Source organism: Danio rerio, chromosome 7 (assembly GCF_052040795.2).
Source record: "Danio rerio strain M-AB ecotype USA chromosome 7, GRCz13ab, whole genome shotgun sequence".
Classification (NCBI taxonomy): domain Eukaryota; kingdom Metazoa; phylum Chordata; class Actinopteri; order Cypriniformes; family Danionidae; genus Danio; species Danio rerio.
In genome coordinates, this window is record NC_141027.1 from 64,533,280 (window position 1) to 64,546,289 (window position 13,010).

At 36.8% G+C, this 13,010-nt stretch overlaps 1 protein-coding gene across 1 annotated transcript in view; it reads right to left on the reverse strand.

The window, feature by feature from the left end:
* htra3b (HtrA serine peptidase 3b) overlaps positions 1-13,010 on the reverse strand; it is a 29,653-nt gene that overhangs the window by 2,668 nt on the left and 13,975 nt on the right. Inside the window, exons 2-8 of the mRNA XM_087262036.1 lie at positions 11,031-11,130; positions 8,664-8,886; positions 7,983-8,177; positions 6,922-6,954; positions 6,339-6,453; positions 4,552-4,609; positions 4,102-4,197 (exon numbers count right to left, since the gene is read on the reverse strand). Of these exons, the coding sequence (XP_087118162.1) occupies positions 4,102-4,197; positions 4,552-4,609; positions 6,339-6,453; positions 6,922-6,954; positions 7,983-8,177; positions 8,664-8,886; positions 11,031-11,130 (820 nt within the window). The remainder of the gene's footprint in view (positions 1-4,101; positions 4,198-4,551; positions 4,610-6,338; positions 6,454-6,921; positions 6,955-7,982; positions 8,178-8,663; positions 8,887-11,030; positions 11,131-13,010) is intronic.

Consider the following 13,010-nt stretch of genomic DNA (forward strand, 5'->3'; position numbering starts at 1 on the left):
TCCCTCCATTACCCTATTTACAGAATAGTGAATGTACAGAATGAACATCCACAAAAGGGTGGATTTTGTTTTTACACACATTCATTACCACCCATTCAGAAACGAAACATTACAACATCAAACATATATTACTACTTACACTGTACACTTTTCAATTAGTGTCGTTTATCGGAGTATATTTTGGTTTAAAATAATTGTTCACACTTTACTGATGAAGAGGAATTCACTCACTATGCATCAATTGCCCTATAGCACATGTCTTTGGACTTGTGGGGGAAAACGGAGCACCCGGAGGAAACCCACACCAACACGGGGAGAACATGCAAACTCCACACAGAAATGCCAACTGACCCACCAGGGGCTTGAACCAGTGACCTTCTTGTGTGCAGCCCTGAAGAGGAATTATAGTTAGAAAAAAAAACAATCCTTATCAAAAGCCCATCATTTAATATATGCAATTATTGTGTGAAAATTGATGCTGCATAAATGGTAGAAGTATTAGGTAGTCAATTAGTGAAAGAACTTTTCTTTCTGTTTCTTAAAAACAAAAAGTTGCAACATAAATGCTACTGTATTTATAATCTAAACAAGGCCTACAGAAGAGCATCTCTGAATGCACAACATATAAAGCTTTGACGAAGGTGGGCTACAGCAGCAGAAGAAGAAGATCACACCATTGCCAAACTCAAGTACACATTACTGCAGCCTGGATATCTCAAAGTTCCTCCACAGTAGGCCGAGTTAAGGCTAGAAGGGTTTACATCTGTTGCTACTGAGCATGTACACATCAATACTTCATTTTTGTGACTAAATACTGTTTTTTTCACTACTGTAAGTGGTAGGTATATGGTTGTAGACGTTAGGAAAACACAATAGGTTATTGCAGTGGTTCTCAATTCTAGTCCCACATTATATTTAGCATTACCACAGCTAAACAAGATTATAGATGGTTCATGTTTGATGACCCTGCACAGCTAATTTGGTGTTATGAATAATCGTTTACCTTTCATGTTAATACATGTGCAACATACTGCCAGCTAGCATTTAGGAAGTGTTATTGCAGAGCAACACAAACAGCACACAGAAGCATATATGCACGTCTACACGCAAGACAAATTGCAAGGCTGTGGATCAAGCTGATCACTCGATGCAGAAGTATAAACCAGCCTTCAGGCTGCCCCCGAGGAGAGACCCCAGGGGAGAAACCAGGAGTAAAGACTGATTTTTACTTCTGCGTCAAGCACACGCGTATGGTCTGATGCAGCCATCGTGTGTTCTCAGACCCTTTTGCCATGGCTGACGGCAAAGCTGACAAAAAGGCTGACACACATCTCAAGAAATTTAACCACGTCGAAACGGTGAGTAGTGCAAGCTCTGTGATTGGTCAACTTGGTAGCTGTGACGAGTGTGGGCGGTGCCGTGAGCCTGATGGAGCGAGTGTTTACAAGTATCGAGTCCTGTAAAGGAGCTCTAGCTGGAAACAGAACACCCATAAAGAAACTCTATGTAGAGAAACATAAAAACCTCACTGCCAGGTAGGGTTTCGGAAGTGTTATTGCAGAGCAACACAAACAGCACGCAGAAGTATAAATGCACCACTACACGCAGGACAACTTGCAAGGCTGTGGGTCAAGCTGATCATTCGATGCAGAAGTATATACCAGCCGTAGGAGAGACCCCAGGGGACAAACCAGGAGTGAAGGCTGATTAAAGTTCTGCGTGAAGCACACGCGTATGGTCTGACACAGCCTTTGCGCGTTCTCAGACCCATTACCACCCTTAAACATTCTTCAGTTCCAGCTAAGGATAGCTTCTCTTACAGTAAGCAGAAGTTGACCCTGACAAAATTGGATATCAGCACAGCTCAAACGTTTCCATCGCCATTTCTTTCATTCCTTTTTTGTCGAGAGTCTATTTAAGTTTAGTGTGCTGCGAAACCAGAAGTCAACAGGACTAGTCTTTTGCTGCCTCAAACTTGAAACTCAGGACTGCCCCAAGCCTCGCAAGGACAAAAGAACCAACCACCAGCGAACCCACCTGAGAACCCAGCGGAGAGATTTCTTCACATCACAAAAGGAACATAAGTAACGCCTCCAGTCTGTACTGAACTGGTGTAAATTATGTATATATATTAGGGTTATATATATATATATATATATATATATATATATATATATATATATATATATATATATATATATATATATAGCTTGGTTTGGTCTTACAAAATCTGAGTTTTTCCATCATTAGACTCTCGAAAATTTTTCTTTTTCTTTCTTTACTCTACTCTACACTTGTCTGAACGTGTATTTGTGTTAGGAGTTTCTGTTAGTCAATAAAGTTTTATTTTGTATAAAGAAAGATGCCTGTGCATGTCTATGAATCTAATGTCTTAAACTTCGATCTTGCTAACTTGCTTAAACGTAAAAGGGTTTTTACTATATTTCAAATAGCAATAGCCCTTACTGTAGTCCACTGTCCTTTCTAATAATTGATTTGTTTGTTCAGATTTAAAGAGTTGATTCATTTGAAGACCCCTTTAAAATAATGTTCAATTCTCGTTGAGCTACAGTAATTCGCTAAAGATGTTGTTTACACACAATAGATTGGAGATCAAGTCTCATACATTTGAAGCTGACTTGGGCCTCTATTAATTCCTAACCCCACACTCCTGTCAGCTAAGTAAATCATAATGCCATTGATGTGGACTCACCTAAAATTTGACAGCATAATACAATAAAATGGACAATAAAATCGCATGGTCAGGGAAATTGTTGAAATAACACAGCCACAGGACTACCTCAGCATGTCTGGTCTTTTATGACCCAAGTATACCTTATTTATGATAGATACTTCTACTGTATATAATCTCTAACTGCTTTCTTGAACATGACAGTAAGTGCACTATACTAGAATGGTCTCCAGAGTCACCAGACCTGAATCCAACAGAGTACATTTGAGATAAGCAGGACCAGAAGATTTGCATTATGCATGTGCAGCTACTATGTGATGATATAATATCATTTTGGGCTAAAGTCTCTGAGGGATGTTTTCAGCACCATGAGTGCTATAACAAATTGAGACAGTTCTTAAGGCAATAGGAGTAGCAAGTTGCACCTAATAAAATGGATGACGAGACAGTTCATCCCAAAATGAAAATTTCCTCACCATTTACTGACACTCGAGTGATTCAACTGTCAGGAGTTTCTTTCTTCTGTTAGAGGACACAAAAACAAGATATTTTGAAGAACAATAAAATGCAGTGTATCTTCCTTTGTGTTTAACAGAAGAAAGATCTGAAACAGATTTAAAACAAATGGAGGATCTGTAAATGAGGAAAGAATTTTTATTTTGGTTGATCTTTAAAGGTCTTGTGATATTAAAATAAAACATTTTAGATGTTAGGTTCAGTCTGTTCGTTTTAAAGATATCTAAAACGGTGACACATTTCACATTGAGAACATTTCTAACAGAAATTATATGGAAAGTTTTCTGTTTGTTTTTTTCACGTCATCTCATACTTCTATTTCTTATCAAATATTAATCAATCAAATGCTCTCTAGTACACTTGATCTCAACCACTCTCATTGGCAGAGCTGCAAACAAAATGCTATTGGCTGTTTTTTTATAAAAGGGGAGGAGCTATTCTATGCCCCACCCTCTCATTATTTTTGAGTTGAGATTACACCAAACATAGAATAAAAATGAGTATTTTAAAGCACGATATTTTCCAGAAATAGATTGCGGCTGGAAGGGCATCCGCTGCGTAAAAATGTGCTGAATAAGTTGGTGGTTCATTCCGCTGTGGCAACCCCAGATTAATAAAGGGACTAAGCCGACAAGAAAATGAATGAATGGAATGAATTTTAAAGCACTTCACCTTTAAGAAATGCTTCACTTTGTATTGTGATATATTTAATATACCAATTGAATAAGCCTGTTTAATACAAATCTGCCATGTCTCCTTTCCAGTAGTGGTCTGTGATCTTAAATAAGTTGTCATCCTCTGAGCACAGACGGTGATAAACTGCTTTAGCTGTGAGTTCTGAAGCTCAGCCACATCTGAAGGACCACAGTGCATCTGGTTTGGCTGCTACTCACTTCTGAGCAGGCGAGTGGGGAACCACCTCATGGACGAAGATCCCACTGCTGACATCAGGGAAATCAGGATTCTGCTGCTTCAGCTCTTCCACCAGACTAAAGGAAACACACACAATACCTCACATATACACACACTCACACACAATATCTAAACAGCCCAACACTGTTCATTTATAGTATGTGTTGTTGTGTGTTAAGATAAGTTCACCTAAAAATTAAAATGTGTGTATTCACCCTTCACTTCTTACAAACCTTTATGAGTTTCTTTTTACTTAACACAAAATAAGTTATTTTAAAAATGTTGTAAACGGCTTGACTTTAATAGTATGTGTTTTTTTTTCTACTAAGGAATTTAACAGTTCTTCTTTTGTGTTCTACAGGAGCTCAGGTTTGGGATCATTTGAGAGTGAGTAAATTGTCTTTTTCAAGTCTATTGTCAAGAACACTTACGCGTCTGTGATGGTAAGCATTCGGATTCCAATGAAACGCTTCTTCACAGATCTTGTCTCTGAAAGAAAATGTAAATGTGTAAACAGTTTTAACCCTTTCTCACTTTTTTTATTTTTTATGCTTCTGGAGCATTTGACCTAATTTAAATCCTGCTGTCTATGATATCGGAACATTTTCATCCAATCAAATGGCAGTAAAGCTCTCCTTGTCTCTGCTATGTTGAAGAGAAGCAAGGCAGCCTTTTATTCTGAACAAAGTAGCCACAATTTCAATGTTTTATTTAGCTTTATTGATATGTTTGCCAATATTTGATTAGGAGATTACATTTAAAAAATAAGGTTTGCCTATACTAATTAAAGTAAAGAATTGATTGTAGAATTAAAAGCTTTAAATCAGGTAAATATGACATTAAAGCTTCAGGACACCCCAGAGAACTTTTCTTTTTATATTAACAGATGTGTGTGTGTTGAGCATCAGACAATGTTAGCAGCTGTCAGCTTTAATTGTGGGGAAAACTGGATAATTTTGAGCTTTTGTCAGCTTATTTCAGCTTCCGGGTTTAAAATGATTTTTGGGGCGGGATCAAAATTAGCGACGTAGCGCAGAACTGCAAGTGCAATGATGACGCGTCGGTTTCTCATTATTATTCATAGTGGAGTTTTCTTATCCTATGAGAAGAGCCGGCTGCTTAATTATTCATGAGACCTGCCAGACCTGCCAGTGTCAAGCCCGAGCTGAGAGACACGGAAACCACGGCACAGTATTTAGCCGTTCATGAAGGCTCATATGCGTTTGTTTCCATCATCCACGGGGTTTGTTGCATGTTTTCCCCCGCGATCTTGTCAGGGCCGATCATACTGCAAAGTGTGTGCTGCTAGCATTTTTGTCGGGAATGCAGCACGAGAATTAGAGAATGGCGGACGCTGTCTTTTATCAGGAGTTCGTTCACATTCAGACACATCACTGTGCTGCTGTGTTTGCCTAAATCCTCCAGATTACCAGCAGGGTTAATGGTTAAAATAGACAGGTCAGGAGACCTGCTGCACTGAGTCTGCTGGATACGGGGATTGAGGGAGAAGTCCTCATTTATAGTGTTTACATGAACACACTTATCTTTATAATGATTTAAATTGTGGTTATGTGTATATGAAATTACGAATAACAAATGTAGCAGGGCATTTAATCACTGTTCATTTCTTTGCATTTAAACTTTGTAAACTATAAACTCATGCGTCTCCTCACGGTTTGTGTCTCATTTTGTGAGCTAACTGACAACAACAGTTGTTCGCTCACGTTCTCCCCTGCTGGCTACGCCCACTCCTGCCCGATGCTCGCTTAGCTCCACGCCCATTAATCGTGCATCTTTTGAAAAAATTCTGAAGTAGACTTTAACCGAAAGTGGGGGGTGTCATGGCCCTTTAAATATGAATGTCCGTTATAATGCACAGTGGGTTATAATAACGTGCAGTCTGTAAAACAAAAACCTAAAAATAAAAGTTAAACTTTTATATTTAAGGTCAATATTCAAGGTCAACACCTGTGTTTGACTTAATATTCATTGAAATGGACAAAAAAATCTGTGAAAGTTTACTGACAGTATTGACATTTTTAGTAGTTTTATTTGGTCTCATTCATGGAAGACTTAACAACAGGAACAACGTATTTCAAAATTTTTCTGAAACTGAACATAATTCAGGTCAAAAGGGGTTAATCCTGCTCTTATTAGCTATCGAAAATAAAACGTCTAATGTCAGATATGATCAACTTTATAAGAATGTCAAGTGTACCTTTGTTTTGCTTTCCCAGTGAATCGTTTAAGAAGCGTGTGATTCTGTCTGAAGGAATGGCAAAGGAGATTCCTGCAGCTACTTTCAGTGTGTTGATTCCTATCACCTCTCCATCCTTACAGGACAGAAAAAAGTAAGTTTTAGTATGTTTAAATAGTCACCTATGACGAAAATGCTTTTATTCAACTCAAGTCAATACTTTTTTTTTTTTATGCAACACAAAAGACAAAAAGGGAGCAGACTTCATAGTTGAGATTATGCAGAAAATAATGGACATTAAAGATTCAGAGGATGGAGAACTATTCCTGTAATGCATATTATCAAATCACTGTAAATAAATGATGACAAAAAGTCAAGACTACACATGTTTTTAAGTTACTTTACTTATTTTATTAAGTTAATCAGATTTCAACCACATTTTTAATTTATGCAAAGTTGAACTTTAGTTTTTTAATTTTTTGTCTATATTTCTAATTTTTATAGTTTTTTGATTGAAATAAGTTGAGATGACTGAAAAAAATTTATTTGATTCAACTGAAAATGAAATTACAAAATAATTATGGAATAAAAATGAAATAATTACCAAATTAACCAGTGGTCCACCTGAGTTGCCATACTGTGAAAAGAAAAGAACATTAATTAATCATACTTCATCAAATATTACTCATAGCTTAACTTAATAGGGTTACATTTGCTCCAAAAGTACTGAAAATAAATATTACACTGAACAAAAACCTAAATCTAATGTGTACAATAATTCAGTGCAAAACTCAAATAGCTAGAATCACAATTAAACTACAGAGGAACTAAACAGACCTCAAATATTACTGAATAATAAAATATGGCATTCAAAAAGAAACATAACTGCTACTAAAAGATTTTTAGGTTTGACTTTTTTTTCTGTTTTAATGCTTGTGTCTTAATGTACACAACACCCCCTGAACTGTCTGAAAAACAAGCATGATATGAATCATATTAGCATGGTGATTGAGTGGTGACTGTCGCGTCACAGCAAGAAGGCCGCTGGTTCGGGTCCCGTCTTGGTCAATTGGCATTTCTGTGTGGAGTTTGCATGTTCTCCCTTGTGTTAGTGTGGGTTTCCTCCGGGTGCTCCGGTTTCCCCCACAGTCGAAAGACATGCACTATAGGTGAATTGGTTTAACTAAATTGCCCGTATTGTATGTGTGTGAATGGGTGTTTCCCAGTACTGGGTTATGGCTGGAAGGGCATCCGGTTTGTAAAACATATGCTGCATAAGTTGGCAGTTCACCCCAGATTAATAAAGGGACTAAAAGATTGCCGGAAAGAAAATAACTGAATTAATTACAATGTTGACCCATCATATACGATTAAACCAACCCTTAAAGCTACCCATCCAACCTGTCCCTAACTTTAACTGTGCCCATACCTTAATAGCAGCACAGGTGCTGTGCAATACAATATAAACACTGTAAGTACATAGTACTGTATTTTATATAAATATCTAGTAGTTATGACCACCTAATATCAACAGGAACCACAATTTTATCATAAATTACCAGTGAGCTAAACTGCAAAACACCTGCAGAAATAAATGTCAGAGGTTGTCCAGATTTCGCTAGTAAGACTCATAGCATGTGTTGTTCTGGTTGTTGAGTGTCTTACGTTGATGATGGCGTCAGTCTGGATGTAGTCCATGTCTGAGTCCTGGAGGCCCAGTTCTTTCCCATCTCTCTGTGCAGTGCTGACTATTCCTGTCGTCACTGTGTTCTGCAGAGCAAATGGACTGCCAATAGCCACCACAAACTCACCCGGCCGCAGGTCTGCAGAATGACCCAGCAGCAGCACAGGCAACTTTTTCTGCCAAATGGATGGAAAAAAGACAATTAGCAAACACACTTTGACTTGTGTTGCATAAATCAATGAACAAACCACCTGCATGTGACAAACTCTCTCCACTCTGTCTGCACCAGACACTTTCTTATTAAAACATTATGTTTATAGAACATAGTGAAATTCAATGTGCTTCATGCAGATGAGTGGGCTTGACAAACCACCTGTAGGAGACACACTTTATTTCTCTTCATATGCACCAGATACCTTCATATAAGCACCCCATACTTCTAGGAAAACATTGCGCACTTAGTGTTCATCACACAGGTGAGTGGACTTGACAAACCATCTGTGTTTCTCTCTTTTCTGTCTCTTAGACTTATAGCATATATATATACTGCTACTCTGGGTATTTTAAGTGTTTCTTTTATCTTCACTTGTTAGTTTCATTGGGTTAAAGCATCTGCTAAATGATTAAATGTAAACACATAATCCAGTAGACATGTCTGTCACCTGTGGGTTGATTTTGATGGTGGCAATGTCTGACTTCTTGTCAATGTCTTGGATTGTGGCTTCATACACGTCTCCATCACGCATCTGAACTTTGAGACGCTGATGACCCGAGACTGATGTTGTACTGGACACAACATGGGCATTTGTCACGATTAACCCAGTTTCTGACATCACAAATCCAGAACCGCTTGACAGTGGGACCGTCCGACCAAATAGAGGGTGGCTAGAGGGACAAAAATATACATAACGTAAAATAAGCTGAATTTCACATTGGTTAATTTCACATACTTGCATTGAACATTTAGAATGATTAGATATAGTGAAAACATGGTTTTGTTCTCTTTCATTGTAAAGAGAGAATTTATTAAGAAAATACTTTAATAACACTTTATTTTAGGGACCAGTTCTCACTACTAGTGGCTTATTATTACCTGCCGATTGTTAAGGTATTGGTTTATTTGTACTTATAAAGTACATGTTCTCCATGATCTACAATGATTCTACAACCCTAATCCTAGCCAATACCTAAAACTTAAAACTACTACCCTTAAAGCGTGGAGTACCATTTCTTAAAGGGCACCTATGATGAAAATAGGGAAACATATTAGGGTGATATGAAGACAATAAGTCTCTTTTTTTACACTTCCTGATGTTTAAAAAGGATCCAAATCCCTCCCATTTTTAGGCCCACCACAACATGACATAGGAGTGCATTTTCCCCACCCACTGAATTGATTAACAGGCATATACATGTCCACAGATGATTCTTTTGCAAGTAAACTGGGATTAAAATATCTGTTATAACTCTATTTTCATAAATGTTTTTAAAACTGAGCATGTTTGTAATAAAGAGAGTAGAATACAGCATTTATGCGAGACTCATCATTTCAGAAAGGCTTGAATAAACTCCACCAGAAACACATCAAATAAACTTGGTAATGAGCTGTATTTCAGCTTCATTAGTGTCTCTCTCTGTCACTGATGGCTGCTTCTCTGACGTAACACATGATGAGAAGCAGACACGCATGTCGGAGTGGTGGGCAGGGAGAAGCAGCTCATTTGCATTTAAAGCCACAGGCTACAAAAACAGCTGCACTGAACCCAGACAGCAAAATTCTGCTACATTAAAAAAATCTGATGGACCTTTTGAGCTGAAACTTTACAGACATATTCTGGAGACACCAAAGGCTTATCTTTTATTTTGTAAAAGGGGTAAAATAGGTGCCCTCTAATGGTTTGTAAAATAGCTTTTAAAATACTTAAAAATGTGACTAATAATTTCTACTTTACTGCATTTTTTTACAAAGTCATTCTTAAATGTGCTGTATATACATATATTAAAAAACATAAAAATACTTTAAAAATGCTGAGTTGTTTTTCAAACAAATTTGGGTGGAAAAACAGGTAAACCCAACTGTACAGTTCAAACATTTATTAAAATGTATAAGAAATGTAACCCAGGTGTTAAATCTTGGTCAAATATAAAAAATTTTTACAAATACAATTAAATTACTTTAAAAAATCAAACCCAGTGTTTGGGTATGTGCATATTTTCCCCAATTTTTTAAAAGTTTTTAAGAACAACCTACCATATTTTACAGTGTAGTATTCTATATTTAAATAGATTTACTGTAAGCGGTCTTTTATTTTATTAATATAACATGAACTGAAAGTACCGTACCGTTTGCAAAATCTGATCTAGCAACAACTGAAATTTACACCAAATTCTGACACGAAAGCAGCCCTCTTTTTTTCACAAAAGTTATATTACAAAAGCTTTATCACCTCAAATATCCAAGTTTCTGTAAATAAACAATCACAAAAACATAGAACTGTGACCCTTGATCAGTTCGACTGGTCATTTTTTTTTTTTTGCCAATATCCAGAAATATTGTGTGAATCTAAATTATCTATTTTTTCCTCTTTTAAACCAAACGTCATTATAATATATATATATATATATATGTGATTTTCTCAGTATTCTAATTATTTTTGAACCCTCAGATTCCAGATTCTCAAAAATCTCTTTCTCTGCCAAATATTGTCCTATCCTGAATAATTATACATTACTGGATAGCGTGTTTATTCAAATGTCAGATAATGCATATATCTTGTTTTCCAAAAATGGACACTTATGACCGGTTTTGTGGTCCAGGGTCACAAATATGCACCTTCTGTATATAAAACATGTGTTTTCACTATTTCTCCTTGCTTGACATCATTCTCAAATGACCAGACTTGGCAAAAGCAGCAGTGCATGTGTTCTGCTCAGTCTTTCACACACAGCTGTGTTTGTAAAGCACCTTCCTCTCACTTCGAACACAGAGCCATGCCACACCATCTAAGTGTTTGTGTGTTTTGACTTACTTGAGGAACAGCTCAATGTGCACCACAGCAGGGGCGATCTTCTCCACCACGTCAGCAATGAAGTTGAATTTGTACCTCGGGCTGTTGGGATGTGTGGGACCTATACTAGCAGAAAGAATTACTCATGTTAATTAATAATCCCAATCTGGACTGCTTTTCTCCTGTAGTGCAGCTGCTCTTTCTGTTTCATAATACACTCTAAAAATGTGTTTTCTTTTGATATATATATATATATATATATATATATATATATATATATATATATATATATATATATATATATATATAAACTTGTAAACAGTGTCCTTATTACGAAAATACTTTTAAAAAATTGCAAAATTATAGAATGTTTCTAGACATTAACTACTTGTTAACATCGATGTGAATTAGAAGTTGTTTGGACATTTTTTTTTTCACAACATTATGTTTAGGGGTGGAGCTTCTCCTCTCATCTTTTACTGGCACCAGACCAAGGATTAGAGTGGCGTGGCTTAATATATCTTAGCCAAGCATTCAAACTGATGTAATCAGAGAAGGACTGCCATTCCAGAGCAGAAGCCAGTGGTCAGATTTGAGGAAACAGTACCAAAACAACAAAGTTTTTTTTTTTTTTTCAGTGGATTAACTTGCATGGATTATTTGTTCATTTTAAGACAGAAAAAATTGTGTTAGTATAATAAATGCTGTAAGTTTCAATGTCATGTGGACTTTAAAGGTCCTGTGAAGAGCTTTGAAATTTATTCATTCAATTATTCATTATCTTTTCGGCTTAGTCCTTTTATTAATCTGGGGTTGTAAATGTCAAGGACACATATTTCTCAAAAGTTGTGTATATTTGTGTTTTTGTTATAAACTCAATTAATTTGGTATAATGTGTATGTTAAATTATATTATAAAATCATAATATGTAATATAATGCAAAGCAGAGAATGTGCACCCTTGTAATAGTTAGAAGTTATTTGTTTGTAAAGGAAAGAGTTGCTATTGGAGAATACAGATCACATGTTTTGAGTTACGTGAAGTGCGGGATCATTGCATTATGGGTGAAACTGACATGGTGGCAGAGAGAAGCCAACGATACAGAGCCAGAGAGAGAGTTCATTAATCTGCATGGTCTAAGAGGGCGCACATAGTAATTTATATTTAATTCTGTTACATTTTGCGTATGGCGTTGTATTATGTGACTTTACATGAATGATGTTGTGTGTAAAGACTGATGTTACTGGATTCATAGTTGTCGCACATGTTCATATGCATTCAGCGCACATTTAAGTGAGAGACTGTGAAAAAGACACTGAGAAGTGCATATTTTAAATGTTATGTTCTATTTCTTGTAGTTTTCACGGTGTATACTGCAAAGAGAGAGAAAGAGAGAAACAAATAAAGAGAAAGACATCAGTATGAAGCGTGGCTATCATTTTATTTAGACCAGTGCAACTACAGGGGTTGCCACAGCGGAATGAACCGCCAACTTATTCAGCATATGTTTTATGCAGCGGATGCCCTTTCAGCTGCAACCCATCACTGGGAAACACCCATTCACCTCCATTTACACACATACACTACGGACAACTTGGCTTACCCAATTTCCCTATAGCGCATGTCTTTGGACTGTGGGGGAAAACCAGAGCACCCAAAAAAAACTCACGTAAACACGGGGAGGACATGCTAACTCCACACAAGAGCTCCTCCATCTTTTCAAAAACAGCCAATCGGTTTAGTCTATACCACAACAATTGATCTCGAGCACATCAGACTCATGAGAATCACAGTCCATATAATAGTAACAGTGAGTCTGACTGGTCATTACTCTGCTTTAAAATACAGTTTTCTGTGTAATTCAAATGAGTTCAATAAGTTTTGTGGTGCATATAGAACATATGATTCAGTCTGTGCTTCGTCTTTGGGCTGAAGCAGACTGTACTTGTGTGTTGTGAATACAGACTTCATCTACCTCAAAGGAAATGTATTTACACTGTC